The sequence below is a fragment of the Scyliorhinus torazame genome, chromosome 17, assembly GCF_047496885.1.
Source record: "Scyliorhinus torazame isolate Kashiwa2021f chromosome 17, sScyTor2.1, whole genome shotgun sequence".
Classification (NCBI taxonomy): domain Eukaryota; kingdom Metazoa; phylum Chordata; class Chondrichthyes; order Carcharhiniformes; family Scyliorhinidae; genus Scyliorhinus; species Scyliorhinus torazame.
The window spans coordinates 146,407,863-146,435,308 of record NC_092723.1 but is presented as its reverse complement, the minus strand read 5'-3'; the positions used below and the strand labels follow the sequence as shown (position 1 = coordinate 146,435,308).

Here is a 27,446-nt window from a genome sequence, read left to right as displayed (position 1 = left end):
GGGAAGCAATAAAGAGATCTCATAACTTTATATCATCAGTAATATATTCCAGAGGACAATCAGAAAATAGAAAGAAAATGCCCAGGATTCGAGAGCTGGAGGGGTTTAATTTAAAGTAGAGGGTAGATGTGGTTTAAGTACAAAACAAATGTTGCATCCACAAGTTCAAAATCGAGAAAGGATTAATTGCTTGTGTTTCTGTGATTTGTTCTTGACTCCAGATGTACTCCCTCAGTGACCAGCCTCCAGTCCACCAACGGAAACACCTGGAAGAAGAGGGAGTGGCAGATATGACCCAGTTGGAGTAAGTTTAGCTGAATCTCGTCTTATCTACGCACATGCATTCATAGTGTGTTGGACATTCCCTAGTCTAACTTATCCTTTCCCAGGTCTTCTACACTGTGGAACTCGTAAGTCTCCCCACCCTACAGCCATAAGTCACAAAATCTCAAAACTGTCGCAGAGGCGGATGTGCTCAAATCCCTGTGTGGTGAGGGTCACTCTGCAAGTGGATATTCGGAGTGTTTTATCCATTCCATGTGTCACGTCGGTACTTGAAGTGGTATCTGGGGATCTGTGTGAGCAGTCTGTTCTCTCTGAGCCTCGGAGAGTCTGACCTATTGAGGCCAGGACTCTTGGGGCTATGTGCCTACTCACTGGGTTGTTCTGATGGAGTTTTGTGGTCCTGGGTTTTGAGTTAGACAAGCGTTCAAAAGGCATCTTGACAAAAGCATGGATAGGATGGGTGTAGAGGGATAGCCAAACAAGGAAGTGCTGAGGGCGTTTGCCAAAGGTTGGTATCATGACCGGTACAGGCTTGGAGGGCCGAAGGGCCTGTTCCTGTGCTGTATTGTTCTTTGTTCTTTGAATATTAGTTGACGTGATTTCCAAAGTCCAAGAAGTCAAAATCCAGAAGGTGTTTCCTTTGTGGCGGAGTTCAGTCCAGAAGTTTTTAGTTGGAGGCAGCATGCAAATCCTTGAAATGAATGACGATGCAACACAATTATGTTTCTGTGCTTAGACCACTTGGCGGGCACTGATCAGACTTTTAAAATCAAACATGCTCCAAGGAGCTGCTGGCCAACTGTTTGCTCAGCCCGTCTGCTGGAGTTCTTTCCAGTTGATTTTAAAACAGTCGCCTGAGGATCTTACAGTTCTCAAAGGAATATAGGGGCTGGTTTAGCACACTGGGCTAAATAGCTGGCTTGTAATGTAGAACAAGGCAGCAGCGCGGGTTCAATTCCCGTATTAGCCTCCCCAAACAGGCGCCGCAATGTGGCGACTAGGGGCTTTTCACAGTAACTTCATTGAAGCCTACTTGTGACAATAAGCGATTATTATATTATATTATGTTGTTATTATAGATATTATAAATGGTCAATCGAGTCATGTGACCGTTTTCTTCAATGATGTTAAAAGGGATGTTTATCTGTTGTCTGGAATTGGCTTTGTTACAGGACTGATAATGTCTCAGCCATTAGCTTTTGAAAGAGTTACCATCCATATTCATGTATCGGGAAGCCATTGTCTAGGCAGCCCACCTGATACTGTTAAGAGGGGTAAGCTTAACTGGATGCAAATGACATCCGTTGTCCTCTCGGTGATCCCCTTTTGAAATGCATCTGGACAGTCCCAGGTAGGAGATGGGTCTGTTAACAACTCTGCAGGCATAATGAGTTTGTCTGTGCATCCTCTTGTTTCGTCATTATCATGTCCTGACAATTGGGTGTGAGATTCATAATGCTGAGAGGAGGATTCTGTTGCTCTTGGTAGCTTCCAGAAGAAAGGGCCAATCCTGTGGTCACGTGACTTGTAACTGCCAACTTTGTGATTCAGCAGAAAGTCCATTTTAGAAATAGCAATGAACAATAAAGTTCATTATAATATATATAGTTTGGGATTTCTTTTCATATCTTTTTTTAAAGAAATATTTTTATTCAAATTTTTACATATTTTCAACAAACCTTACGGAAAAAAGAAAAACAAAGAACACATAAATAAACATCTTACAACGACCTCACGAATTCCCCCAATACACAAACCCCCCATTAAGCAATAATAAACACAGTAGAAAACACAAAGTACACCCCCCCCCCCTCCCCCCCATCCCCCCCCCCCCCCCCCTCTGGGTTGCTGCTGCTGCTGACCACCTCCTAACGCTCCGCTAGAAAGTCTAGGAACGGTTGTCACCGCCTGAAGAACCCTTGCACAGACCCTCTCAAGGCAAATTTTACCCTCTCCAATTTAATGAACCCTGCCATGTTGCTGATCCAGGCTTCCACGCTTGGGGGCCTCGCATCCTTCCACTGTAGCAGAATCCTCCGCCGGGCTACCAGGGACGCAAAGACCAGAATACCGGTCTCTTTCGCCTCCTGCACTCCCGGCTCGTCCGATACCGCAAATACTGCTAACCCCATCTCGGCTTAACCCGGGTGTTCACCGGGAGAGAATCTACCCCCCACCCCCCCCCCCACCCCCCCCCCCCCCACCCCCCCCCCCCCCCCCACCCCCCACCCCCCCCGGGACCAGCCCCTCCAGTTCCTGGACTCCCTTAGAGCCATAGCCAAAGGCTCAATTGCCAATGCAAATAGCAAGGGGGATAGGGGGCATCCCTGCCTTGTCCCCCGGTACAGCCGAAAGTATTCCGACCTACACCGATTCGTGGCCACACTCGCCACCGGGGCTTCGTAAAGTAGCCTAACCCAACTAATGAACCCCTCCCCAAACCCAAACCTCCTCAACACTTCCCAAAGGTACCCCACTCCACCCTATCAAAGGCCTTCTCCACGTCCGCTGCCGCCACTATCTCCGCTTCCCCCTCCACTGCAGGCATCATGATTACGTTAAGGAGCCTCCGCACATTGGTATTCAGCTGCCTTCCCTTAACAAAACCCGTCTGGCCCGCATGAATCACCCCCGGGACACAGTCCTCAATTCTGGTAGCCAACACCTTCGCTAACAGCTTCGCGTCCACGTTGAGGAGAGAGATTGGCCTATACGACCCACACTGTAATGGGTCCTTGTCCCGCTTCAAGATCAGCGCCCTGGACATCGTAGGGGGTAGGGCCCCCCCCTCCCTCACCTCATTGAAAGTCCTCACTAATAGAGGGCCCAGCAGGTCCATGTACTTCCGGTAAAATTCCACCGGGAACCCATCAGGCCCCGGTGCCTTCCCCGCCTGCATACTCCCCAGCCCCTTAGTCAGCTCCTCCAGCCCTACCGGTGCCCCAAGCCCAGCCACCTGCTCCTCCTCCACCCTCGGGAACCCCAGCCGATCCAAAAATCGATGCATCCCCCTCTCCTCCGTCGGGGGCTCAGCCCTATACAGCCCCTCATAAAAGTCTCTAAATACACCCATTTATTCCCACCGCGCTCCACACCGTGTTCCCCCCTTTATCCCTAACTCCCCCAATCTCCCTCGCTGCCTCCCGCTTCCGAAGTTGGTGTGCCAACATCCGGCTAGCCTTCTCCCCGTACTCATACACCGCCCCTTGCGCTTTCCTCCGCTGCATCTCTGCCTTCTTGGTGGTCAACAGGTCGAACTCGGCCTGGAGGCTTTGTCGCTCCTTGAGTAGTCCCTCCTCGGAGACCTCTGCATACCTCCTATCCACCCTTAAAATCTCCCCCACCAATCTCTCCCTCTCTCTCCTCTCCTTCTTCTCCTTGTGGGCCCTAGTGGAGATTAGCTCTCCCATAATCACCACCTTCAGCGCCTCCCAGATCACCCTCACCTACACTTCCCCATTATCATAAGCCACTAGATAACTTTCAATGCACCCCGGGATCCGCCCACTCACCTCCTTATCCGCCAGCAAGCCCACATCCAGGCGCCACAGCGGACGCTGGTCCCTCTCCTCCCCTAGCTCCAGCTCCACCCAATGCGGGGCATGGTCTGAGATGGCTATTGCCGAATACTCCGTGTCCTCCACCCTCGGTATTAGTGCCCTGCTCATAACGAAGAAGTCTATCCGGGAGTAGGCTTTATGGACGTGGGGTAAAAAAGAAAATTCCCTGGCCCCGGCCTGCCAAACCTCCATGGGTCCATTCCTCCCATCTGGTCCATAAACCCCCTCAGCACCTTGGCTGTAGCCGGCCTCTTATTCGTCTTGGACCTGGAGTGGTCCAATGCTTCCCAGTGTGGTAAGGTGACAGTACGATTTCCCCGGCACTGTATGGATTGGACCAGGAGTGGAGCGGTGAAAAAAGTAATTCTGGTGCAGCGAAAAGTGCGAGGGAAGAAAGCCAAGATGGCTGCGGGTGGAGACCAGGCAGCGTGGGCGCAGTGGTCGCAAGAGCAGCAGGAGTTTTTCAAGCGCTGCTTCACGGAATTGAAAGCAGAGCTGCTGGAGCCAATGGAGGCTTCGATCGACAAGCTGGTCGAGACCCAGAAGGCCCAAGGGATGGCGATCCGGGGGGTGCGGCAGAAGGCCTCGGAGAATGAAGACGAGATGTTGGGCCTGGTGGTGAAGGTGGAGGCGCACGAGGCGCTGCATAAGACATGGCAGGAGAAGTTCGAGGACATGGAGAATCGGTCAAGGAGGAAGAACCTGCGGATTCTGGGTCTCCCGGAGGGAGTGGATGGGTCAGATGCTGGAGCATATGTGGTCACAATGCTGAACACGTTGATGTGCGTGGATGCCTTCCCGAGGCCCATGGAGCTGGATGGGGCCCGCCGAGTCCTGGCGAGGAGGCCCTGCTTGGTGGACAGGGAGTGTGTCCTAAGATGGGCAAAAAAGGAACAGAGCAGCAGGTGGGAGAATGCAGAGGTCCGTATATACCAGGACTGGAGCGCGGAGGTGGCCAAGAAGAGGGCCGGTACAATCGGGCTAAGGGGGTTCTGCATCTGAAGGGGGTGAAATTCGGGATGCTGCAGCCGGCGCGACTGTGGGTCACATTTAGGGACCGGCACCATTACTTTGAGACGCCGGAGGAGGCGTGGACCTTTATTCAGGCCAAAAAGTTGGACACGGACTGAGCATCGGTTGTGAGGGGAGGTCACGGGGGGCTACTGTGATTACTGTGCTTTGGGGGATGTTCTGTTCTGTATTGGTTCCTTGGGTGCTGGGTGGGGTAGGGTGAAATGGTTCGAAGTGGGGATTTTTTGAGAGTGTGGGCGTCAGTGGTTGAAAGGACAGGGCCCCGTTGGGGGGAGGGGAGGTGGGAGGCCCGAGGTGGGGGAGCTGGGATTAGGCCGCAAAAGAGAGCTGCGCCAGAGAGGGGCCGGTTTGATGGAAAGTGCGGGCTTTTCCCGCACTAGGGAATGAAGGGGGCAGGACCGGGGGGTAGGAAGGGCGGCCTTGGAGAGGAGCACCCGCTGATGGACAGGAGTGGGGGGGGGTGGGACTACCACACTGGGGGGTCGATGGAGTGGCCGGGGTCAGCAGGAGTCAGCTGACTTACGGGAGTGCTATGGGGGGAGCAACTAAGCTGGGGGGGGACCTAGCTGGGGGGGTGGGGTGGGGGGTGAGGGGGTGAGGAGGGGGGAGGGGGGTACTGGGCTGCTGCTGCATTGGCCAAAGGGGAGCTGGAGCTCGGAGAGAGAGTCGGGGCTGGGGTCTGCCGCTGGGGGGAATGGAGAGTGCGGGAGGTGCGGGCACGTGGCTGGCCTAGAAAAGGGGATGGCTAAACGGCGGGGGGGGGGGGGGGGGGGGTTAGGCTGAGAAAGGGGTGGGTAGGGCAGGTTTTCCACTCGGGGTTGGACGCAAAGAATCGAGGGGTGGCGATTTTGGTGGGGAAGCGGGTGTCGTTTGAGGCACTTGTGTTGGGTGTTCCGATATACAAACGAACCAACACGGTTGTAGATGGTACAACTCTGTTTTATTATTCTGGATAACAACTGTAAACTTCTGGCTGTGGTTCGTACTTCTCCAGTTAACCTGTGGACCCAGCCCGAGCACTATCTTAGAGAGGCACTCAGCACATGATGTATGTCTGAGTGGCACGCTGTGAGCTCTGTTCTCTGAGCTATCTCCTGCTGGAATGAGCGGGAAATGTGGTGTTCCCTGTTTTATAGTGCGTGTGCTCTCACTGGTGATTGGCTGTGATGTTGCGTGTGTGTTGATTGGTCCGTCGATCTGTCCATCAGTGTGTATGTGTAATTGCACCATGATATGTTAATATGGATATCATGACATCCCCCCTTTTCACAAGAATATGCGCCTATATGGTAATAAATATTGGTGTGTACTGAGTGCAGCTAAATATGTGTGTGCAATATTTACAACATGAGGCTAAACTATATACATAGGAAGGTGTCAGGTGCAACATAGCAACGAGGTTGTACCACAAACTAAGTGCAATCATCAAATATCGAAAGAGACAAAAAAAAGAGAAACACATTAACATTGTTGCACAACAATTCAGTGAGTCCAATGTGCAAACAGGCTCATAAGTCCAGCATAGTAGGTGGGCGACGAATTTGGGTTGACCGCCTCAAGGGTGGGTCAGGATCCACCAGCTGAGGAATGGGCCTGGCCACGGGCGATAGAGGAACAGGCATAGTGGCAGGAAGCTCCACGCAGTCGACATCAGGGACAACAGGAGGGCATGGCACCGGTGCATGATCACGTAGCGAGCGCGGAAGCAGCCGAAGGGCCCGCTGATTACGCCGGCGAATGGAGCCATCAGGCATGCGAACCAGGAACGAGCGGGGAGCCACGCGGCGGAGAACTTCGGCAGTTGCCGACCAGCCACCCTCTGGTAGGTGTATGCGGACGTTGTCTCCAGGCGCCAGGGCAGGAAGATCAGTTGCCCGTGTGTCATGTGCCACCTTCTGCTGAGCACGCTGCTGTCGCATCCTTTGCAGTACCGGAGCATGGTCGGGTTTGGGAACATGAATGGACGGTACAGTGGTCCTGAGGGCGCGACCCATCAACAGCTGGGCTGGTGAGAGGCCTGTGGACAGTGGGGCCGAGCGATAGGCCAGCAGGGCTAAACAGAAGTCAGATCCGGCATCAGCAGCCTTGCAGAGGAGCCGCTTCACGATATGGACGCCCTTTTCCGTCTTGCCATTTGACTGGGGATGCAGAGGGCTGGACATCACGTGTGTGAAGCCATATGAAGCGGCAAAAGAAGACCATTCTTGGCTCGCAAAACAGGGCCCATTGTCCGACATGACGGTAAGCGGAATGCCATGGCGAGCGAAGGTTTCCTTACATGCTCTGATTACAGCTGATGATGTCAAGTCGTGCAGGCGTATGACCTCCGAATAATTGGAGAATGAGTCAATTATGATGACTTAGTCCCTGCCGAGCACATGAAAAAGGTCCACACCCACCTTTGCCCAGGGGGACGTTACCAATTCATGGGGTTGAAGTGTCTCAGGGGGTTGCGCCGGCTGAAACCTTTGGCAGTTGGGGCAGTTGAGCACCATGTTGGCGATGTCATCGCTGATGCCCGGCCAGTACACAGCTTCTCGGGCCCTCCGCCTGCACTTTTCAACCCCGAGATGGCCTTCGTGCAATTGTTCGAGGACCAGCCTGTGCATGCTGTGTGGGATCACAATCCGGTCCAATTTTAAGAGGACACCGTCAATGACGGCCAAGTCGTCACGGACATTGTAGAATTGTGGGCATTGCCCCTTGAGCCAGCCTTCCGTCATGTGGCGCATCACACATTCGCAGTCTCACGGCGAATACAGGCCAGACTTGCATCAGTAGCTGGCAGATTGGCTGATGTGAAGGCTACATGCACTTCGACCTGACAGACGAACCCCCCCGATTCAGGCGGTGTGCTTACTGCTCTAGACAGGGCGTCCGCGATGATGAGGTCCTTTCCCGGGGTGTAGACCAGTTGGAAGTCGTACCTCCGGAGCTTGAGCAGAATGCGCTGGAGGCGAGGGGTCATCTGATTGAGGTCCTTTTGTATGATGCTGACCAGGCGGCGATGGTCGGTTTCCACGGTGAACTGAGGGAGACCATACACGTAGTCGTGGAATTTATCTATGCCGGTTAACAAACTCAGGCACTCCTTCTCAATCTGCGCATAGCGCTGTTCTGTGGGGGTCATGGCCCGTGAGGCATAGGCGACCGGGGCCCATGATGCAGTGTCGTCCCGTTGCAGGAGTACCGCCCCAATGCCGGACTGGCTGGCATCAGTCGAGATCTTTGTATCTCGAGTAGTGTCGAAGAACGCCAATACCGGGGCGGTGGTGAGCTTGATCTTGAGCTCCTCCCATTCCTTCTGGTGTGCGGGCAGCCACTGGAACTCCGTTGTCTTCTTCACCAGGTGGCGAAGAGCCATTGTGTGGGAGGCAAGGTTGGGAATAAACTTCCCCAGGAAGTTGACCATCCCGAGAAAGCGTAACACTGCCTTCATGTCTGCCGGCCGCGGCATGGCTGCAATAGCTGTCACCTTGTCTGCATCCGGACGCACCCCTGACTGGGATATGTGGTCCCCCAGAAACTTTAGCTCAGTTTGGCCAAAAGAACACTTGGCTCGGTTGAGGCGCAGGCCTTGTTCTCGTATTTGAGCAAAGACGCGCTGGAGACGACTGATGTGCTCCTGTGGTGTGGTGGACCAGATGATGACGTCGTCAACATAGACGTGCACCCCTTCGATGCCCTCCATCATCTGTTCCATGATTCGATGAAACACCTCGGATGCCGAGATGATGCCAAACGGCGTCCTATTATAGCAGTACCTGCCAAAGGGAGTGTTGAAGGTACACAGCTTCCTGCTGGACTGATCCAGCTGAATCTGCCAAAAACCCTTTGAGGCATCAAGCTTGGTAAAAATTTTAGCCCGGGCCATTTCGCTCGTGATCTCTTCCCGTTTGGATATGGAGTAGTGTTCCCTCATGATGTTATTGTTCAGGTCTTTCGGGTCGATGCAGATCTGGAGTTCGCCTGAGGGCTTTTGAAATGAAATTAAATGAAAATCGCTTATTGTCATGAGTAGGCTTCAATGAAGTTACTGTGAAAAGCCCCTAGTCGCCACATTCCGGCGCCTGGTACGGGAATTGAACCATGCTGCTGGCCTGCCTTGGTCTGCTTTAAAAGCCAGCGATTTAGCCCAGTGAGCTAAACCAGCCTTTTACGCACACCATGGAGTTGACCCATGGCGTGGGCTCTGTGACCCGGGAAAGCACTCCTTGGTCCTGGAGATCTTGAGGCGGTCCTTGAGTGGTGCTGGGACTCTACGAGGTGCATGAATGACCGGGGTGCCGTCCGGTTTGAGCCGTATTCTGTAAGTGTAGGGCAGTGTGCCCATGCCCTCGAAAGCCTCCTGGTTGTGGGCGAGGAGCGAGTGGAGCTGTGCCCTAAAGTCTGCATCCGGGAAATCGGACGTGCCTTCTGGAGACAGAGTGTGTACCCGCTGAAGGAGGTCGAGAATCTTGCACGCCTGTGCGCCTAGCAGGGAGTCCTTCGAGGATCCAACTCTCTCAAAAGACAGTGTGGCTGTGTATGAATTGTGTGCAACCTCGAGCTGGCAGGATCCCATGGCCGGGATAACATTACCGTTGTAATCGACCAACTGACAGCGGGATGGCCTAATCGGTGGTTTGACCTTCAAGGCGTAGAAGGCTGACCATGCAATGAGATTGGCGGAGGCACCAGTGTCTAAACGGAATGTGATTGGTGATCGGTTGACCGTTAGGGTGGCACACCATTCATCACCCGGATTAACGCTGTGCACTGGCATCGGCTGGTGGGTCCTACTTGTGGACATCCGATTTCTGTCTATTACCGCAACGCGGAAGGCTTCCCGGTCGTCGGTATCACCGATCTGTACGTCGTCAGGGTATGACTCGGTGTATGGAGGCTGAATGGCCCGCACGTCCCTGCGAGGCTGGTGGAATTGGGGAGCATTGGCAGGTTGAGCTGCTTGACAGCAGGCAGCGTAGTGGCCCATCTTGCCACAGCGGAGGCACTGTCGGGTTTTGGCTGGACATTGCCGCTTTAAATGTGCGTATCCACAGTTGCCGCATGTCGTGACGTCATGGCGTTCGTTGCGTCACCGCGCATGCGCAATTCGGTCCTGCGTAGAACGTGCCTGCGCGTCACGTCCCTCTGCGTCGACGTCTCTTTTGGCGCGTACAAGCGTGGGAGGCCTCGGAAAGCGCGCGAAATGGCCGCCCTTGTCCGGGCCGCGGGCCGGGAGGAACTCGATCGACTGGAGCCGCTCGGCCTCGTAGGATCCCTGCCGTGCCAATTCGTCCACCTGGAATTGGGAGTACCGGCTGGTCGCGTTTTCATGGAGAACGCAGGTTTCGATGGCGGTGGCTAGGGTGAGGCTCTTTATTTTGAGGAGCTGCTGGCGTAGGGTGTCCGAGGTGACCTCAAAAACTATCTGGTCCCGAATCATGGAATCGGAGTTGGCCTCATAGCTGCAGGACTGCGCGGGATACGGAGGTGTGTCAAAAAAGATTGAAAAGGCTCATCCGTACCCTGCAGGCGCTGCTGGAAGAGTTACCTTCGAAGCTCTCATTTACTTAGACGCTGAAGTGTTGCTCAAGTTTTAGAAGGACCGTCTTGTACTTCGTCTTGGCCTCGCCTTCCGCGAATGCCAGGGAGTTGTAGATGTGGATGGCGTGTTGCCCCGCCGTGGAGAGGAGGAGGGCGATCTTCCTGGTGTCCGATGCATTCTCCCTGTCTGTGGCTTCGAAGAAGAGCTGGAAGCGCTGTTTAAACAGCTTCCAGTTGACGCCGAGGTTTCCAGCGATTTGGAGCGGCTGCGGCGGGGTGATGGTGTCCATGGCGCAGGATGGCGGATCTCTGAGGATGTGCAGGTAGGTCTCACAGTTGCTGGGTTCCAATCCTGGCACTAGGTTGTGTTGGGTGTTCCGCTATACAAACGAACCAACATGGTTGTAGATGGTACAACTCTTTTATTATTCTGGATAACAACAACTGTAAACTTCTGGCTGTGGTTCGTACTTCTCCAGTTAACCTGTGGACCCAGTCCTAGCACTATCTTAGAGAGGCACTCAGCACATGGTGTATGTCTGAGTGGCACGCTGTGAGCTCTGTGCTCTGAGCTATCTCCTGCTGGAATGAGCGGGAACTGTGGTGTCCCTGTTTTATAGTGCGTGTGCTCTCACTGGTGATTGGCTGTGATGTTGCATGTGTGTTGATTGGTCCGTCAATCTGTCCATCAGTGTGTGTGTGTGATTGCACCATGATATGTTAATATGGATATCATGACAGCGCTGAACATCATGGCAGTCAATGGAGGTAGGTATGTGATGGTGAGTGGTAAGCTGCAGGGGGTGCGGGGTATATGCCCCGAATTGGGACGATGCCGGATTTATGCGGCACATGTTGGGCCGGATTCCGGACCTGGAGGCAGGGAGCTTGATAATGGGGTGGCCCCTCAAAAGAGCCCAAAAGTCCGTTTCTGGCGGGAGCTGCCGAACGTGCGACTTAGCTCTGCATCGCCGCAACCGGAAGTCCTTCTCATATCTTATTAACCAAACAAATTATTTGGGCTTTATTGATGTCTTTTGAATGCGATCTTTCACATTCACAGAACACTGTTTCAAGTGGCACTATGTACACTACATTGATTTGATTTCCTGGGAGCAGACAGCTGCAGGCTGCTATCGAGCGTTCTTCGATGATGTCAATAAGGAATGCTGCAGGTTACATGCAATTAGTAATCAGTATGAATAATTTTTTTCTCCCTACATATCTTTGCACAGTACACGTGAGTTATTGAACAATGTGTGTACAGGTCTTTACGCATTTGTCACAAGCCTTTAAAAAAAATGTTCTCACATTGTCTTCTTGCAGCTTTTAAAGGCCCATGTGATATTTCTGGGTTTTCTTTTAGAGATCTACATGATGGTGCAGTGTTATACAATTTAAAGAAGAGGTTTGAACAGCATATTATATATGTAAGTATTGTAACATCAGCTGTTCCTACATGTTCAGGGTAAGAGAATCAAACTTACAATGAACTGTTGAATTTGGATCAAGGAATTCTCAGTAATAGGAGTAAATGGCAATAATCTTGATCCCAAAAGAAATGTAAAGTGGCAAGGAAGGAAGGGGTGTTTATACAATTTGTCCAGCGTGTTTTCAGTTCCATATTATTCAACAAGGAAAATATTCTGGATCTAATTTTAGGAAATTAAGTGAGATGAGTTGGTAATGCAAGAGTTGGAGAAGCGTCTAGGAAATAGTGATCAAAAACAAAATGGTTGCTCTTTCTCCTTTTCCCATGCTGCATGGGGTCACCACGATGCTGATCCATCACTGTCATATCAGTCATCATATTTTGGGATTGGGTGGGGGGTTGCAGTCAGATGATCTTCCTGCCACTAACCCTTCCTAGTTATCCAGGCTGGGACCAGCATCGATACGCACTGGCTTATCAGTGACAGGGTTCTTTCATGGTCAGTAAATCCTGGAGTGGGACTTGAACATTGGGCCTTCATGCTCAGCGGCAGGAAAGCTACCCAGTGCGCCACTCCAGCTGCCATGAAACCGTGACCAAAGACAATTCAATTCAATAGAAAAATGACAAATAAACAAAGATTTTAAAAAAACATTCTGAAAAAAAGACAATCTCAATGAGATAAAAATGGGAACTTTTGGGATAAACCTGAAGGAAAGTTGGCAGATATGGGAATGCACAGTGCGAAAGGTTGGAATGGAAGATAATTAGAGTAGGGACTGGACATATCCTGCCAGGTAATAACAAAAAGTTGGAGCTCTTTGAATGAATGACAAAATTAAAATTCAAACAAGATTTGAAAAAGGAGGCAGACGACAAATCCTGGACCAATAATATAAAATAAGGTTAAACTGAATATAATAATTAAGAAGGCAAAGCAAAGAAAAACATTTACAAAGGCCACGGGGAGGAGTGAAGAGTGTCTGCTAGGACTGGGAAGGGAAATGGTAAAGCTTTTTATTGACACATGAAAGTAAAAGAATAGTTAAAGAACCAGGGAATTCCAACTGCGGTGAAAAATCTAAATATCTGGAGCATGAAGGAATGTGGAGATGCTTTGCATCAATTATCACAAGGAGGCTGTGACATTGTCAATGTCAGAGAGAAGCTGTGGCACTGGCAGTGAAAGGGAACAAGCGGAGGAGATGGAGCGATGAGATATGTGAACTATAGATAAGCCAGCCAGTCAGATTAACATCAACAATGGGTGCGCTTCAAGAGGTCAGGTCACACAATAAAAATGAACACACTTCTCAGATATGAGGTCATCAAGACCAGGCAACATGGATTTGCAAAAGGCAAGTTGCATCTGATGAATCAAATTTGTATAGTTGAGGAAATAACAATGTGTACCGATTAAAGGAATCATTAGATGTGAATACTGATTCTCAAAATAATTTTGATAAGGTGCAACATGGAAGGCTCGTTGATAAGATTAAAGAAAATGGTATTCATGGGAATGTAGCACCATATATAGGAAGTTGTGTTTTTAAAAATCTTTTTAATATAAATTTAGAGTACCCTTTTTTTTCTCCAATTAAGGGACAATTTAGCATGGCCAATCCTCCTACTCTGCACATCTTTGGGTTGTGGGGGTGAAACCCATGCAGACACGGGTAGAATGTGCAAACTCCACACGGACAGTGACCCAGAGCCGGGATCGAACCTAGGTCCTCGGCGCTGTGAAGTAGCAGTACTAACCACTGAGCCACCGTGCTGCCCTATGCGCATTTTGTTATTGACGGTATCTCTACTGACATTAATCCAGCTCACTCACGCTGTCACTCAGTAATTCCCTCCCACCAGTGCCCTATTTTTACAGAATTCAGAGAATCACAGAATAGTTACGGCACAGAAGGAGGTCGTCATAGTGCAGTTATCATAGAATCTACAGTGCAGAAGGAGGCCATTGGGCCCATCGAGACTGCACTGGCTCTTGGAAAGAGCACCCTACCCAAGCCTGCACCCTATCCCCACACCTCCACCCTATCCCCGTAACCCCACCTAACCTTTTTAAGGGCAAATTAGCATAGCCAATCCACCTGCACATCTTTGGACTGTGGGAGGAAACCAGACCACCCGGAGGAAACCCCCACAGACACGGGGAGAACTTGCAGACTCCGCACAGACAGTGACCCAAGCCAGGAATCGAACCTGGGACACTGGAGCTGTGAAGCAACTGTGCTAACCACTGTGATCCGTGCTGCCCCGCTTCATTTGTCCAGCGTGTTTGCGCCAGGTCTTTAGTTCCACCTTCCCTAACTTCTCCCCTTAACCCTGCACCTTCGTCTGGTGCAGATAGCAGTCAATTCCTTTTTGAATGCTTCAATTGAACCTGCCTCCACAACACTGTCAGGCAGAGCATTCCAGACCCTAACCACTCGCTGTGTGAAAAAAAAAATCCTCCTATCACTTATGCTTCTTTTACAAATTCTCAATCATTTCACAAGGGGAACAGTTTCTCCCTATCTACTCTGTCCAGACCCCTCATGATTTTGAATACTTCTATCAGATTTACTGACAGTTTCTCCACTGATGTCAATCACCTCTTTTTAAACAAATTTGTTTCTTTCCTCCAGACTTACATTGGCAGCATCCTCTTATCTGTGAATCCATATAAAATGTACAACATTTATGGAACCGACGCGGTGCTGAAATATAAAGGGAAATCATTCACAGAAAACCCACCGTAAGTGCCCAGCTATAACTTCACTAGGAACGAGGAACTATGAGAGACGGGGTCTTCAGCAAATAGTCTCAGTGGGAGCGACAATTCAGGAGCTTAGCACCAGTGGACTAGGTAGGGATAGAAGTAGCCAGGCTAACTGCTAATTGCAACCCTGTGATCAATGCTAACAAGCATGAACATTCAGAACAGAGTCCAGTTTGGTCACCTTGAACCTCCATGAATGACTAATGTCTTGAACAATGGCTGCCTGTTCAGGTACTGCCAACATCATAATAATAATCTTTATTGTCAGAAGTAGGCTTACATTAAAACTGTAATGGGCAACACGGTGATGCAGTGGGTTAGCCCTGCTGCCTCACGGCGCCGAGGTCCCAGGTTCGATCCTGGCTCTGGGTCACTGTCCGTGCGGAGTTTGCACATTCTCCCTGTGTTTGCGTGCGTTTCGCCCCCCACAACACAAAGATGTGCAGGATAGGTGGATTGGCCACGCTAAATTGCCCCTTAATTGGAAAAATTGAATTGGGTTCTCAAAATTTAATTGTTTTAAAACACTGAAATGAAGTTACTGTGAAAAGCCCCGAGTCGCCACATTCCAGCGCCACAGAGGGAGAATTCAGAATGTCCAAATTACCTAACAGCACGTCTTTCGGGACTTGTGGGAGGAAACTGGAGCACCTGGAGGAAACCCACACAAACACGGAGAACGTGCAGGCTCCGCACAGACAGCGACCCAGCCAGGAACCGAACCTGGGACCCTGGCGCTGTGAAGCCAGAGTGCTAACCACTTTGCTACCATGCTGCCCGGTCTGGACCTCCCGAAGCCCAGGAAAGGAGGAGAGTGAAATAAGTTTAAATGAGCAACGAGACCAGCTGTAGTAGGATTGGCATCCTGTGACTTAGATTACACTGAGATTCCGGACCGAAAGGTGTGGGGCGCAATATTGAAAAAGACAAAATAAATGCTCTTGTGTTGAAATACTAGAATGTTTTGTAATGACCAGATTTGTGTTTCTTTGTTGCAGACATCTCTTTGCTATTGCTAATGTGGCCTACTCAAAGATGGTTGATGCCAAACACAATCAGTGCATTATAATCAGGTAAAGAATTTTCTCTAATCCTATTCAGTTCTTGGTTTTATTTTGAGGCACTCAGAGATGCACTGGGTGCAAATAAGGACCTTTGATTCTCCCAATCTCCAAAGCATGTACTCAGATATCAGTGGTAATTTCACACTTTCAAGAGTCAGGAAACACAATAATTTATTTATTGGTGTATTTATTTATTTTATTCATTCCTGGCATGTGGCAAGGCCAGCATTTTTTTTGCCCATCAAAAATTGCCCTTGGGCAGGTGGCAGTGAGTCACCTTTTTGAACTATACAGTTCACCTGATGCAGGTACACCTACAACACTATTAGGAAGAGAGCTCCAGGATTTTGACCCAGTGATAGTGAAGGAATGGCGATATCGTTTCAAGTCAGGGTCGTGTGTACCTTAGAGAGGAACTCGCATGTGGTGGTGTTTCCATGCATCTGTTATTCTTGTTCTTTCAGTAAACATCCTGGGCGGAATTCTCTGATAATGGGGCTATGTCCCCACGCCCGTGGGAAAACGGGCGCAAATCACTGTAGACTTACCTGGAGAAAGTCCAGAGTGATTCTCCATTTTGAAGGGGGCTTGCAGGGCCCCGGAGTAGTCCACGCAGCTCCGGCTGCCAATACGGGGCCCTGCACGTCCGGCCGGAGGTCCACGCATGCGCTCGGTGGCGGCCTGCGGCGACGGCCCCGCGCAACATGGCGGTCCAACACAGCGGGCCGGCCTCGACAATATAGGCCCCTCAGATCGCGCCCGCCAATTGGTGGCCCTGATTGCGAGCCTGGCCATCCTGGATCCCCCGCCCCCACCAGGGCCGCAGACTGAGTCCACAGCCGCTACTCCGAGTGCCCGCCGGGTGGAACCATGAGTGAACCACGGTGGCGGGAACGCGGCCAGTTGTCGCCGGAGAATTGCCGCGGGGGCCTCTTTCAATGGCCCCCGACTGGTGCCACGTCGACCTCGCGCCCGCGATTGGCGGCGATTCTCCGGTTCCCGGAGAATCGTGGAAGCGGCATCGGACCCGATTGCGGGTCTGGCACCTCATTCTCCGCCCTCGCGCTGAGCCCGATTGCAGCGCGGAAGGTCGGAGAATCCAGGGCCCTATTTCTGACCTCTGGTTTTCATTCATTGAGAGAGCAGCTGAGGATGGCTGGACCTCGGACACTACACTGAAAAACGAGTGTAGTGATGTCCTGGGGCTGAAATGATTGCCCTCCAACAACCACAACCATCTTTGTTTGTGCTAGGTCTGACTCCAACCATGGAGAATTTTTCCCCTAATTCCCTTGACTTCAGTTTTTCCTTGTTACCACACTCAGTCAAATGCTGTCTTGATGTCAAGAGCAGCAACTCACACTTTACCTCTGGAATTCAGCTCTTTTTGCTCCATGCTGTAATGTAGAATGAAGCTGAGTGGTCCTAGCTGTACCACATTGAGCTTCAATCAGCAGGTTACTGGTGAGTAAATGTCACTTCATCGCAATGTCAGTGATACTTTCATCCCTTCTGATGATTGGAAGTAGACTGATGGGGGTGAGAGTTGCCCACATTGGATTTGTCCTGCTTCTTGTGGACAGGACATATCATGGCAATTTTCCATATTGATGGGTTTTGTTACGATCCCAGTTGATGTTACAACTGGACAGGAAGAGGGCGGCACGGTGGAGCAGTGGTTGGCACTGCTGCCTATGGTGCTGAGGACCTGGGTTTGATCCTGGCCCCAGGTCACTGTCCGTGTGGAGTTTGCACATTCTCCCCGTTTCTGTATGGGTTTCACTCCCCACAAGCCAAAGCTGTGCAGGGCTGGTGGATTGGCCACGGTAAATTGCCCCTTATTTGGAAAAAAAATAATTGGATACTCTAAATCTTTTTAAAATAACTGGACACGAACATCCCAGAATGGAACACTGGCTCTAAAGACCTAACTTTTGCTTTTTTTATCACACATGGAGGAACAGAGTCACAGGATGGCTAATTAGTTTTAACGACAAGGGAAAAACATTTATTGAACATGAAAAATTGGATTTTAATACGATACGCCTTTCCTCCGCCCTCAGTTTAACACTTATACACTGGTTTTAGGATTAACACGGATTATAAAGTACACCTTAATCTACAATGGTCGCGTTTCACGATGACGGAAAGCGGGCCCGGGTACAACCGATTCTGACCCCCACTGGGGGCCAGCACGGCGCAGGAGCGGTCCACGCCGCTCCAGCCTCCCTTCCCGGCGCCAAATGGGTGCGCATGCGCGGGGGACTTCTTCAGCGCGCCAGCCCCGACTCAACATGGCGTCGGTGTTCAGGGGCCGGCAGCGCAACAAAGTAGGCCCGGGGTGGGAGAGGCCGGCCAGCCGATCGGTGGGCCCCGATCGCGGGCCAGACCCCATCGGAGGCCCCCCCCCCCCACCCCCCCCGGTGAAGGATCGCTTTTCCCCGCCCCACATGCCGCCCTCCTGACCCTTCGCGCAGAGTTCCCGCCAGCAGCGACCAGGGGGTGAACGGCGCCGGCGGGACTCTGTCGATTCCAGCGGCCCGTGGCCAGCGGCGCGTCAAACGGTGCCGATGGCGCCGATTCTCCACACCTCGGGGAATCGCGCCCCAGCGTTGGGGCATCGTGGCGCGGTTGCGGCAATTCTCCGGCCCGGCGCAGGGCTCGGGGAATCGCCCCCCATATTCTCAATTTGAGCACAGGACGCAGCAGACCAGCTGTGGAACACCGCCAAACAGATGAGACAATGATACTACACCACCTACATGCACACCAAGAACAGGAAGCTTGAAAAATTTGGCATCACCACCAGCACCAACCAAGCCTCCCCGGTATTATAGTAGAAAACAATACAGGGAAATCTATTGTCAACTTGTCGGAGTACACCCTTCAACCAGATGAAATCAAAGTCCTCAGCAGAGGGCTAAATTTCTGCACCACCACCAAAATGGACCTCATCAGTCTCGCGGCAGACACGGAGGAATTCATCAGGCGAATGAGGCTCCGGGAGTTCTTCCACAGACCCCAAGAGGCCAATAGCGAACCCAATGAGACAACCAATGAACCGGAATAGCAGACTGAGAGATCTGCGGTGCGGCAACCGAAGAGGAAAGAGTCGAATCGGACCCCTCCGGAAGGCCGCTGCCCTAGACCCGACATGTATGCTCAAGCCGTCAGGAGTCGCGTCAATGCCAGATTCATCAGTCGCATTCACAAGACAGCCCCAAATGTCACCCAAGCACAACGCAACGCCATCCGTGCTCTCAAGACCAACTGCAACATCGTCATCAAACCAGCAGACAAACCACCGTCATACTGAACAGAACGGACTTCTGCAAAGAAGTATACCGACAACTCAACAACCAGGAACACTACAGACAGTTACCCGCAGATCCGAACAAAAGGACACACCCGCCAACTCAACAGACTGATCAAGACCTTGGATCCAGACCTTCAGAGCACCCTACATGCCCTCATCCCACGTACTCCCCGCGTTGGAGATCTCTAGTGCCTCCCGAAAATACACAAGGCCAACACACCAGACTGTCCTATCGTATCAGGCAATGGGACCCTGTGTGAGAACCTCTCTGGCTACATCGAGGGCATCTTGAAACCCATCGTACAAGGAACGCCCAGACCATGCAGAAGCTGCGACAATGGATGAACGGACATCGCGCGACAATCGCCAGGCAGTAATGTTCCCTTCCAGTTGGGGAACACTTCAGCAGTCAAGGGCATTCAGCCTCTGATCTTCAGGTCAGCGTTCTCCAAGGCAGCCTTCATGACGCGCGACAACACAGAATCGCCGAACAGAAACTTATAGCCAGGTTCCGTACACATGAGTACGGCCTCAACCGGGACCTTGGATTCATGTCGCATTACATTCACCCCCCACCATCTGGCCTGGGCTTGCGAAGTCCTACCAACTGTCCTGGCTTGAGACAATTCACACCTCTTTAACCTGTGATTATCCCTCTCTCCAGTTGCTCCTTTTGGACTTGTAAAGAGTTAATTACCTGCAAAGACTCGCATTCAAAGTATCGTCTTGCATCTTTGACTTTGTCTATATTTATGTTTCTGGAACATACCTCTTCATTCACTACAAAGCTCAGATCTGTTCTGTTAACATGGGAATGCTTAGCTCTGTTGATTATGTGCTGTTTCCATGGTTTAGCATGCAGGTAATCCTGTGTTGTAGCTTCACTGGGTTGGGTACCTCATTTTTATGTATGCTCTTTGCTGCTCCTGGCATTCTCTCCCACACTCCTAATTGAACCAGTGTTGGTCCCCTGACTTGATTGTATTGGTAGAATGAGGGATGTGCCAGATAATGAGGTTACAGATTGTGGTTGAATATAATTTTGTTGCTGCTAATGGATCACATTACCTCACTGGTGCCCAGTTTTGAACTGCTCGATCTGTTCGAAGTTTATTTCATTTAGCACGATGGTAGTGCCACACAACATGATCGAGGCTATCTTCAAGGTGAAGATGGGACGTTGTCTCCACAGGGAATATGCATTGGTCACTCCACCCAATGATGGACAAATGCATCTGCAACAGGTAGATTGCTGAAGACTAGGACATGTGCAGTTGATGTTGTTTATATGTATTTCAGCAAAGCCTTTGGCAAGGTGCCACACGGGAGACTTATAAAGAAGGCAAATGCACATGGGATACAGGGTAACTTGATAAGGTGGATTCAAAATTGGCTTAGTTGTAGGAGACAGAGGGTGATGACAGACGGCTGCTGTAGTGACTAGAGGCCAGTGTCCAGTGGTGTACCACAGGGATCTGTGCAGGGTCCCCTATTATTCGTCATTTATATAAACGACAAAGATGACCATGTGGGGGTAGGATCAGTAAGTTTGTGGATGACAGAAAGATTAGCCGGGTAGTTAACAGTGAGGTTGAGTGTCTTGAGTTACAAGAAGATATAGACGGGATGGTCAAATAGGCAGATAAGTGGCAGATGAAATTTAACCCCGAAAAGTGTGAGGTGGTACACTTTGGACGGAGTAATTTGACAAGGAAATATTCAATGAATGGCATGATACTGGGAAGTTCCAAGGAACAAATGCACCTTGGCGTGTTTGCCATGGTTCTCTGAAGGCAGGAGGGCAGGTTAATAGGGTGGTGAAAAAGGCATATGGGACACTTACCTTTATCAATCGAGGCACAGATTATAAAAGCAGGGAGGTCATGTTGGGGTTGTATAGAATTTTGGTGAGGCCACAGCTGGAGTACTGTGTGCAGTTCGAGGAAAGGTGTGACCGCATTAGAGGGGGTGCAGAGGAGATTCACCAGGATGTTGCCTGGAATGGAACATAAAAGTTATGAAGAGAGGTTGGATAAGCTTGGGTTGTTTTTGCTGGACTGATCGAGATGTACAAGAGGGCGGCATGGTGGCACAGTGATTAGCACTGCTGCCTCTCAGCTCAGAGTCCCGGGTTCAATTCTGGCCTTGGGTGACAGTCGGTGTGGAGTTTGCACTTTCTCCCCGTGTCTACGTGGGTTCTCGCCGGGTGCTCCGGTTTCCTCCCACAGTCAAAAGATGTGCAGGTCAGGTGGATTGGCCATGCTAAATTGCCCTTTGATGTCCAAAAGGCTTAGGTCAGGTTACTGGGTTACGGGGATAGGGTGGAGGCGTGGGCTTAAGTAGGGTGCTCTTTCCAGGGACTGGTGCAGACTCGATGGGCCGAATGCCCTCCTTCTGCACTGGAAATTCTCTGACTCGAAGATTATGAGGGGCATGGACAGGGTGGATAGGGAGCAGCTGTTTGCCTTATTTGAAGTGGCAATCACAAGGGGGGACACAAGTTCAAGGTGAGGGGCGGGAGGTTTGGGAGGATTTGAGGAAAAACCTTTTTACCCAGAGAGTGGTGACAGTCTGGAATGCACTGCCTGGGAGGGTTGTAGAGGCGGGGTGCCTCATATCCTTTAAAAAAGTACCTGGATGAGCACTTCATTACATTCAAGGCTATGGGCCAAATGCTGGTAAATGGGATTAGGTAGTTGGTCAAGTGTTTTTCATGTGTCGGTGCAGACTTAATGGACCAAAGGGTCTTTTCTGCACAGTATTTTTCTGTGATTCTATGGGGGCTTATTCTCTTGTTCCCTCACCACCTGCCCCGATTGCAGTCTCGCATAAATGTCTTTCAGGATTCAGCCAACTCAGTCATCATTGGTGCTGCTGACCCACTCTTGGTGATCCAGAGTACATCCTGTACCCTTGTCACCCTCCGTGCTTCTTGCAAGTTCAACATGGTGGGGTACTGATTCATGCTGAGGGTGAGCTGAGAGGACTCTTGTTTGTGTTTGCCCTGGTGCCATGAGGTTTCATGAGGTCGGAACGGAATGTTGAGGACTCCCAGGGATATTCCTGACCACTCTGCTGCCCAGTCTGTTGGGTCTGTCCTGTTGGTGTTATGGGACATTCCAGCACTATCATGGTTAATCTCCAAGATCCAGGTGGATTGCGTTTATACATTTTAAAAGAATCTAGGCAAGAGACAGTACAGGCTCTAATACATCTACCAGTCACCCAGCTCCTGACCTCATTGCAGCCTTGGTTCAAACATGGACACATTAGCTGAATGCCAGGTATGAGGTTAGAGCTCTTTACATCAAAGCAGCATTTGCCCAAGTGTGGCATCAAGGAGCCCTAGCAAAACTAGAGTCAATGAGAATCAGGGAATAAGCTCTCTGCTAATTGGAATCATACCTAGCACAATGGAAGAGGTTGTGGTTATTAGAGGTCAATCCTCCCAATCCCAGCACCTCACTGCAGGAATTCCTCAGGGTAATGTCTTAGGCCCAACCATCTTCAGTTGCTTCATCAATGGCCTTCCTTCCATCATGGGGGGTGGGGGGGGTTGTTTGCTGACGACAGCATCATTTGTGACTCCTTAGATACTGAAGCAGTCCATGACCAAATGCAGCAAGAGCTGGACAATATCCAGGTTTGGGCTGACAAGTGGAAAGTTACATTCGCACCACACAGATTCCAGTGAATGACCATCTGCAACAAGAGAGAATCTACCCCCCCCCCCCCCCCCCATCCCACCCCCCCCCTTGACATTCAATGGCATTACCATTGCTGAATCCTCCACAATGAATATCCGGCGTGTTACCGTTAACTAGAAACAGAACTGGATGAGCCATATAAATATTGTGGTTATAATAATAATCTTTATTGTCACAAGTAGGCTTACATCAACACTGCAATAAAGTTACTGCGAAAAGCCCCTAGTCGCCACATTCCGGCACATGTTCGGGTACACAGAGCGAGAATTCAGAATATCCAATCCACCTAACAGCACATCTTTCGGAACTTGTGGTAGGAAACCGGAGCCCCGGAGGAAACCCACGCAGACACGGGGAGAACGTGCAGGCTCCGCACAGACAGTGACCCAAACCGGAAATCAAACCTGAGACCCTGGAGCTGTGAAGCAATAGTGCTACCCACTGTGCTACCGTGCTGTAGGAGCAGGTCAGAGGCTTGGAATTCTGGGGGAGTAACTCACCTCCACAAAGCCGGTCCACAATCAATAAGTCAGGAGTGTGATATAACACTCCCCACTTGCCTGGATCAGTGCAGCTCCAACAACACTCAAGAAGCTTGAAACTGTCCAGCACAATGCAGTCTGCTTGATTGGCGCCCCATCCATTAGCTTAAACGTTCACTCCCTCCACCACCGATGCACAGTGGCAACAATGTGCGCCATCTACAAAATGCACTGCAACAACTCACCAAGGCTCCTTTCACAGAATCTTCCAAAACCCAGCCTTTACCACCCAGTATGACGAAGGCGGCAAGTACATGAGAACACCACCACCTGCAAGTTCCTCTTTAAGTCACTAACCATCCTGACTAGGAACTATATCACTGTTCCTTCACTATCGCTGGTCAAAATCCTGGAACTACCCGACAGCACTGTGGGTGTACCTACACCACATGGACTGCAGTGGTTCAAGAAGGCAGCTCAATACCACCTTCTCAAGGGCAATTTGGGATGGGTAATAAATGCCACAAACAAATAAATTTTTAAAACATATAACATGTCTAGGGAACTTTAGACCAGTCAGCTCAATGTAGATTTGTTTCATAGGAAAGATGATGGAGTGCTAACTAAAGGAGAAAATAGAAAAATATCTAGAAAACAAAAATGTAAAATAAATATGTAATGAATCGTGAGCATGGATTTTATGAGGGTAATTCTTGCTTGCCCAAACTCATTACATACTTTGAAGAAGTAGTAGAGAGTAGACAAGAGTCATACAGTGAGGACTGCAACAAATTGTAAAACATTAGCTTGTTGTACAATAGGCACATAATTCAAAAATGAATTTCAGCACAGTTAAGTGTGAGGTATTATACTTGGTAAGGAAAACAAGGAGATCACATATTACCTGGAAAATAAGAATCTGAATGGGGTAGAAGAACAAAGGGATCTCAGAGTACAAATACACAAATCACTAAAAGTAGAGTCATGGGTTAATAATGTTGCAGGAAAAGCAAACACATCACTCGCGGTTGTTCCTGGGAAGAAGTTCTGCTCAACCTGTATCGACTTTTGGTTTACTGTTCTTGGAGTCATGCGTACAGTTCTGGTTGCCAGATTATTAAAAGGATACAAAGCATTGGAGATGGTGCAAAGAAAGATGTACACGGATGTTACCAGAATTATGAGTTTAAGCCTATTAGACTGGCTTCCTGGGCTGTATATTCCATGTAATTCTACATCATTCTTTCATTTTCCTTGAACATTGTGGTGATTTGTACCATTACTTATTAGCTGTAAAAATATTGTAGATGAGTAAAACAGGCAGTTTGACAAATAGTCAAGAATCATCCAATTGGTTAAGGAACGGTCTGTTTGCCTTCCAATTGGTAGGAAAGGTGTTTAGACCAAGTGCGTGGAGGTTTTAGGTAATTAATGGCAAAGTTAGGGGCAGCACGGTGGCCCAGTGGGTTAGCCCTGTCACCTCACGGCGCCGAGTCCCAGGCTCGATGCCGGCTCTGGGTCACTGTCCATGTGGAGTTTGCACATTCTCCCCGTGTTTGTGTGGGTTTCGCCCCCACAACCCAAAGATGTGCAGGGTAGGTGGATTGGCCATGCTAAATTGCCCCTTAATTGGAAAAAATGAATTGGGTACTCTAAATTTTACAACAACAACAAAAAAATTAATGGCAAAGTTATGAAGAATCCTCCAGGAGTACCTCCAACCAGAGTTGGCAAACCTTTTTGTGGTATCACACAACTGTGTTTTTCTCCTTTTCCTCTCCTGAGTACATCTGATATTGTCTTTTCTCCAACTTCTCCAGTAACAAAAAGAGTCACAACTGCATCTTTCAATATCCCATCCCTTGGGTCATTACAACTTGTATTAACATTGCTCCCAAGTAACCTGTCTCAGATTGTGTCGGTTTCCTGGATTTGGCCTGTCACTGTCTGTGCAAGTTAGCATTTTAACTGCTACTGCAGACACCATATCCACCCCTAGCAAGGCAGAAGGATCGCACAGTCACTGTGTTTCTTTTTATTTATCAAGTGGTGAAAGTGGATCAGGCAAGACCGAAGCCACCAAACTGGTTCTCCGATATCTAGCTGCCGTGCACCACAAACGCAAAGACAATATGACACAACAGGTAATTTTCAGCAATATTTGATTAGATATATTGATAGTTATCATTGTAAACAAACTATTTTCTAAATATTAAATATCAGGTTAAACTTCCTTGTCATCAGTTATAATAATAATCTTTTTTAGTGTCACAAGTAGGCTTACATTAACACTGCAATGAAATTACTGTGAAAATCCCCTAGTCGCCACACTACGGCGCCTGTTCGGGTACAGGGGGAGAATTTGCAATGTCCAATTCACCTAAAACAAGCACGTCTTTCGGGACTTGTGGGAGGGAACTGGAGCACCCGGAGGAAACCCACGCAAACACAGGGAGAACGTGCAGACTCCGCAGTGACACAAGCTGGGAATTGAATCCGGGTCCCTGATGCTGTGAAGCAACAGTGCTAACCATTGTGTTAACGTGCAGTTATCTTTCCAGTAGTCATTCTTCACATGTGAACCTAGCTTTAATGCATCGTAAAGTCCCTATTGTACAGGAGATGCTGCCCTAGGTTAGTGGCTATGGAGTTGCAACACTCAAGACTTTGCTCATAGATGCATTTCCCACAGGGATCACTAAATATCAGGAGCAGGTACATCTTACTGGAGTTTGGGTCACAAAAGGGCTCAACCCTTTTTGGGGGTTCCATGATTTTTCACGTGTTAATACTTCACGTACCAGCCTGGACTGTATCAGTGGATGTTGGCCCACGGTAGCACAGTGGTTAGCACTGTGGCTTCACAGAACCAGGGTCTCGGGTTCAATCCCCCGTTGGGTCACTGACTGTGCAGAGTCTGCACGTTCTCCCCGTATCTGCGTGGGTTTGCTCCGGGTGCTCCGGTTTCCTCCCACAGTCTCAAGATGTGCTGGTTAGGTGGATCGGCCATGATAAATTGCCTTAGTGTCCAAAGAAAAAGGTTAGATGGGGTTATTGGGTTACAAAGAAGTGAGGGCTTAAGTGGGTCGGTGCAGACCGATGGCACTCTATGTTCTATGATCTCATTGACTGGCAGAGCAGACTCGATGGACTGAATGACCTACTTGTGATCCTAAGGGTGCAATCCAATGGCCACGCTGTGCCTGAAAAGCAGCTCGCCGTGGCGCAGCATGGCCAATAAAAGCTCGCAACGACTCGCGAGATCCAATGTGATCTCGCGAGATGTTGCAAAGTAAATCCCGCTCATTGTGGGCGGATCACCTTTTGGAAAATCTGCAAATTAGAATGTGACAGCTAGTCTCACTCTAATGTGCAGATTTGTGAGGTACCTGAGGCTTTGGGATTCATCCCCTTTGCCTCGGCGACCTCGGGCGAGCGTCATTCAACACTGGTCCCCACACACGGGGACCAGACGGAACGACATTTGTGGGGATCTCCCCGGGGATCGGAGGCTCCCAACTGCATGCCCTTTGGGCAGGATGGTGCCCTGGTACTGCTGATGCCATCCGGGAACACTGTCATTGCCAACCTGGCACGCTGGCAGTGCCATCTGGGTGCCAGTGTGGGAATGCCAAGGTGCCAAGCTGGTATTGGGCCAGGGTGCACTGCGTGGGTGTTGGGGGTACGGGAGAGGGGGGGGGGAGAAGTGAGGAGGTCAGGGACCCTCCCATAATGCGTTCAGGCTGGGGTCGCTTTGCGGGCCTCGGAGATCTGGGAAGTTCCGGCGAGCGGAGCTCCTCAGGGAACAAAACACGGTTATGTGCAGCCTCGGCTGCGCGTTCCCTACTGAGCCCCCTGAGACAACGCAACCATTTAGCAAGCGCCAGGAAACACGCAGCTAAACGCGCTCACTATGGGACTTTGTTCCCAATTAGTTGACTTGCACCTTATATCTTATGGTCTTAACTCTTGATACACTTACCCATCTCAGTCTTGAAAATTTCAATTGACCCCCAGCGTTTACTGATTTTGAAGAGAGAATTTCAGATTTTCACCCTGGATCTGAAGCTAAAACATGTGACTGAATAGATAAACTGGTTCAAACTGACATAATCCAAAGAAAAACAGAGATGTAAAAATTTGACTTTGTCTGTTTGGGGTTCTTTAGTTCCTGTGCAGTTTCAGCCAATCGTTTTAGGTTGGGAATGCCATAATTTGGAAGTCAGCTACTGCTGTTCTATGAATAAAGGTGGGCAGATAAAGACC

General features: G+C 50.0%; 1 protein-coding gene across 1 annotated transcript in view; it reads left to right on the top strand.

Moving 5' to 3' along the window:
• Nucleotides 1–247: 247 nt before the first annotated feature.
• myo15aa (myosin XVAa) overlaps nt 248–27,446 on the top strand; it is a 198,675-nt gene continuing 171,476 nt past the window's right edge. The window contains exons 1-5 of the mRNA XM_072481241.1: nt 248–304; nt 11,773–11,836; nt 14,478–14,587; nt 15,610–15,684; nt 25,228–25,324. Of these exons, the coding sequence (XP_072337342.1) occupies nt 291–304; nt 11,773–11,836; nt 14,478–14,587; nt 15,610–15,684; nt 25,228–25,324 (360 nt within the window). The 5' untranslated portion in view covers nt 248–290. The remainder of the gene's footprint in view (nt 305–11,772; nt 11,837–14,477; nt 14,588–15,609; nt 15,685–25,227; nt 25,325–27,446) is intronic.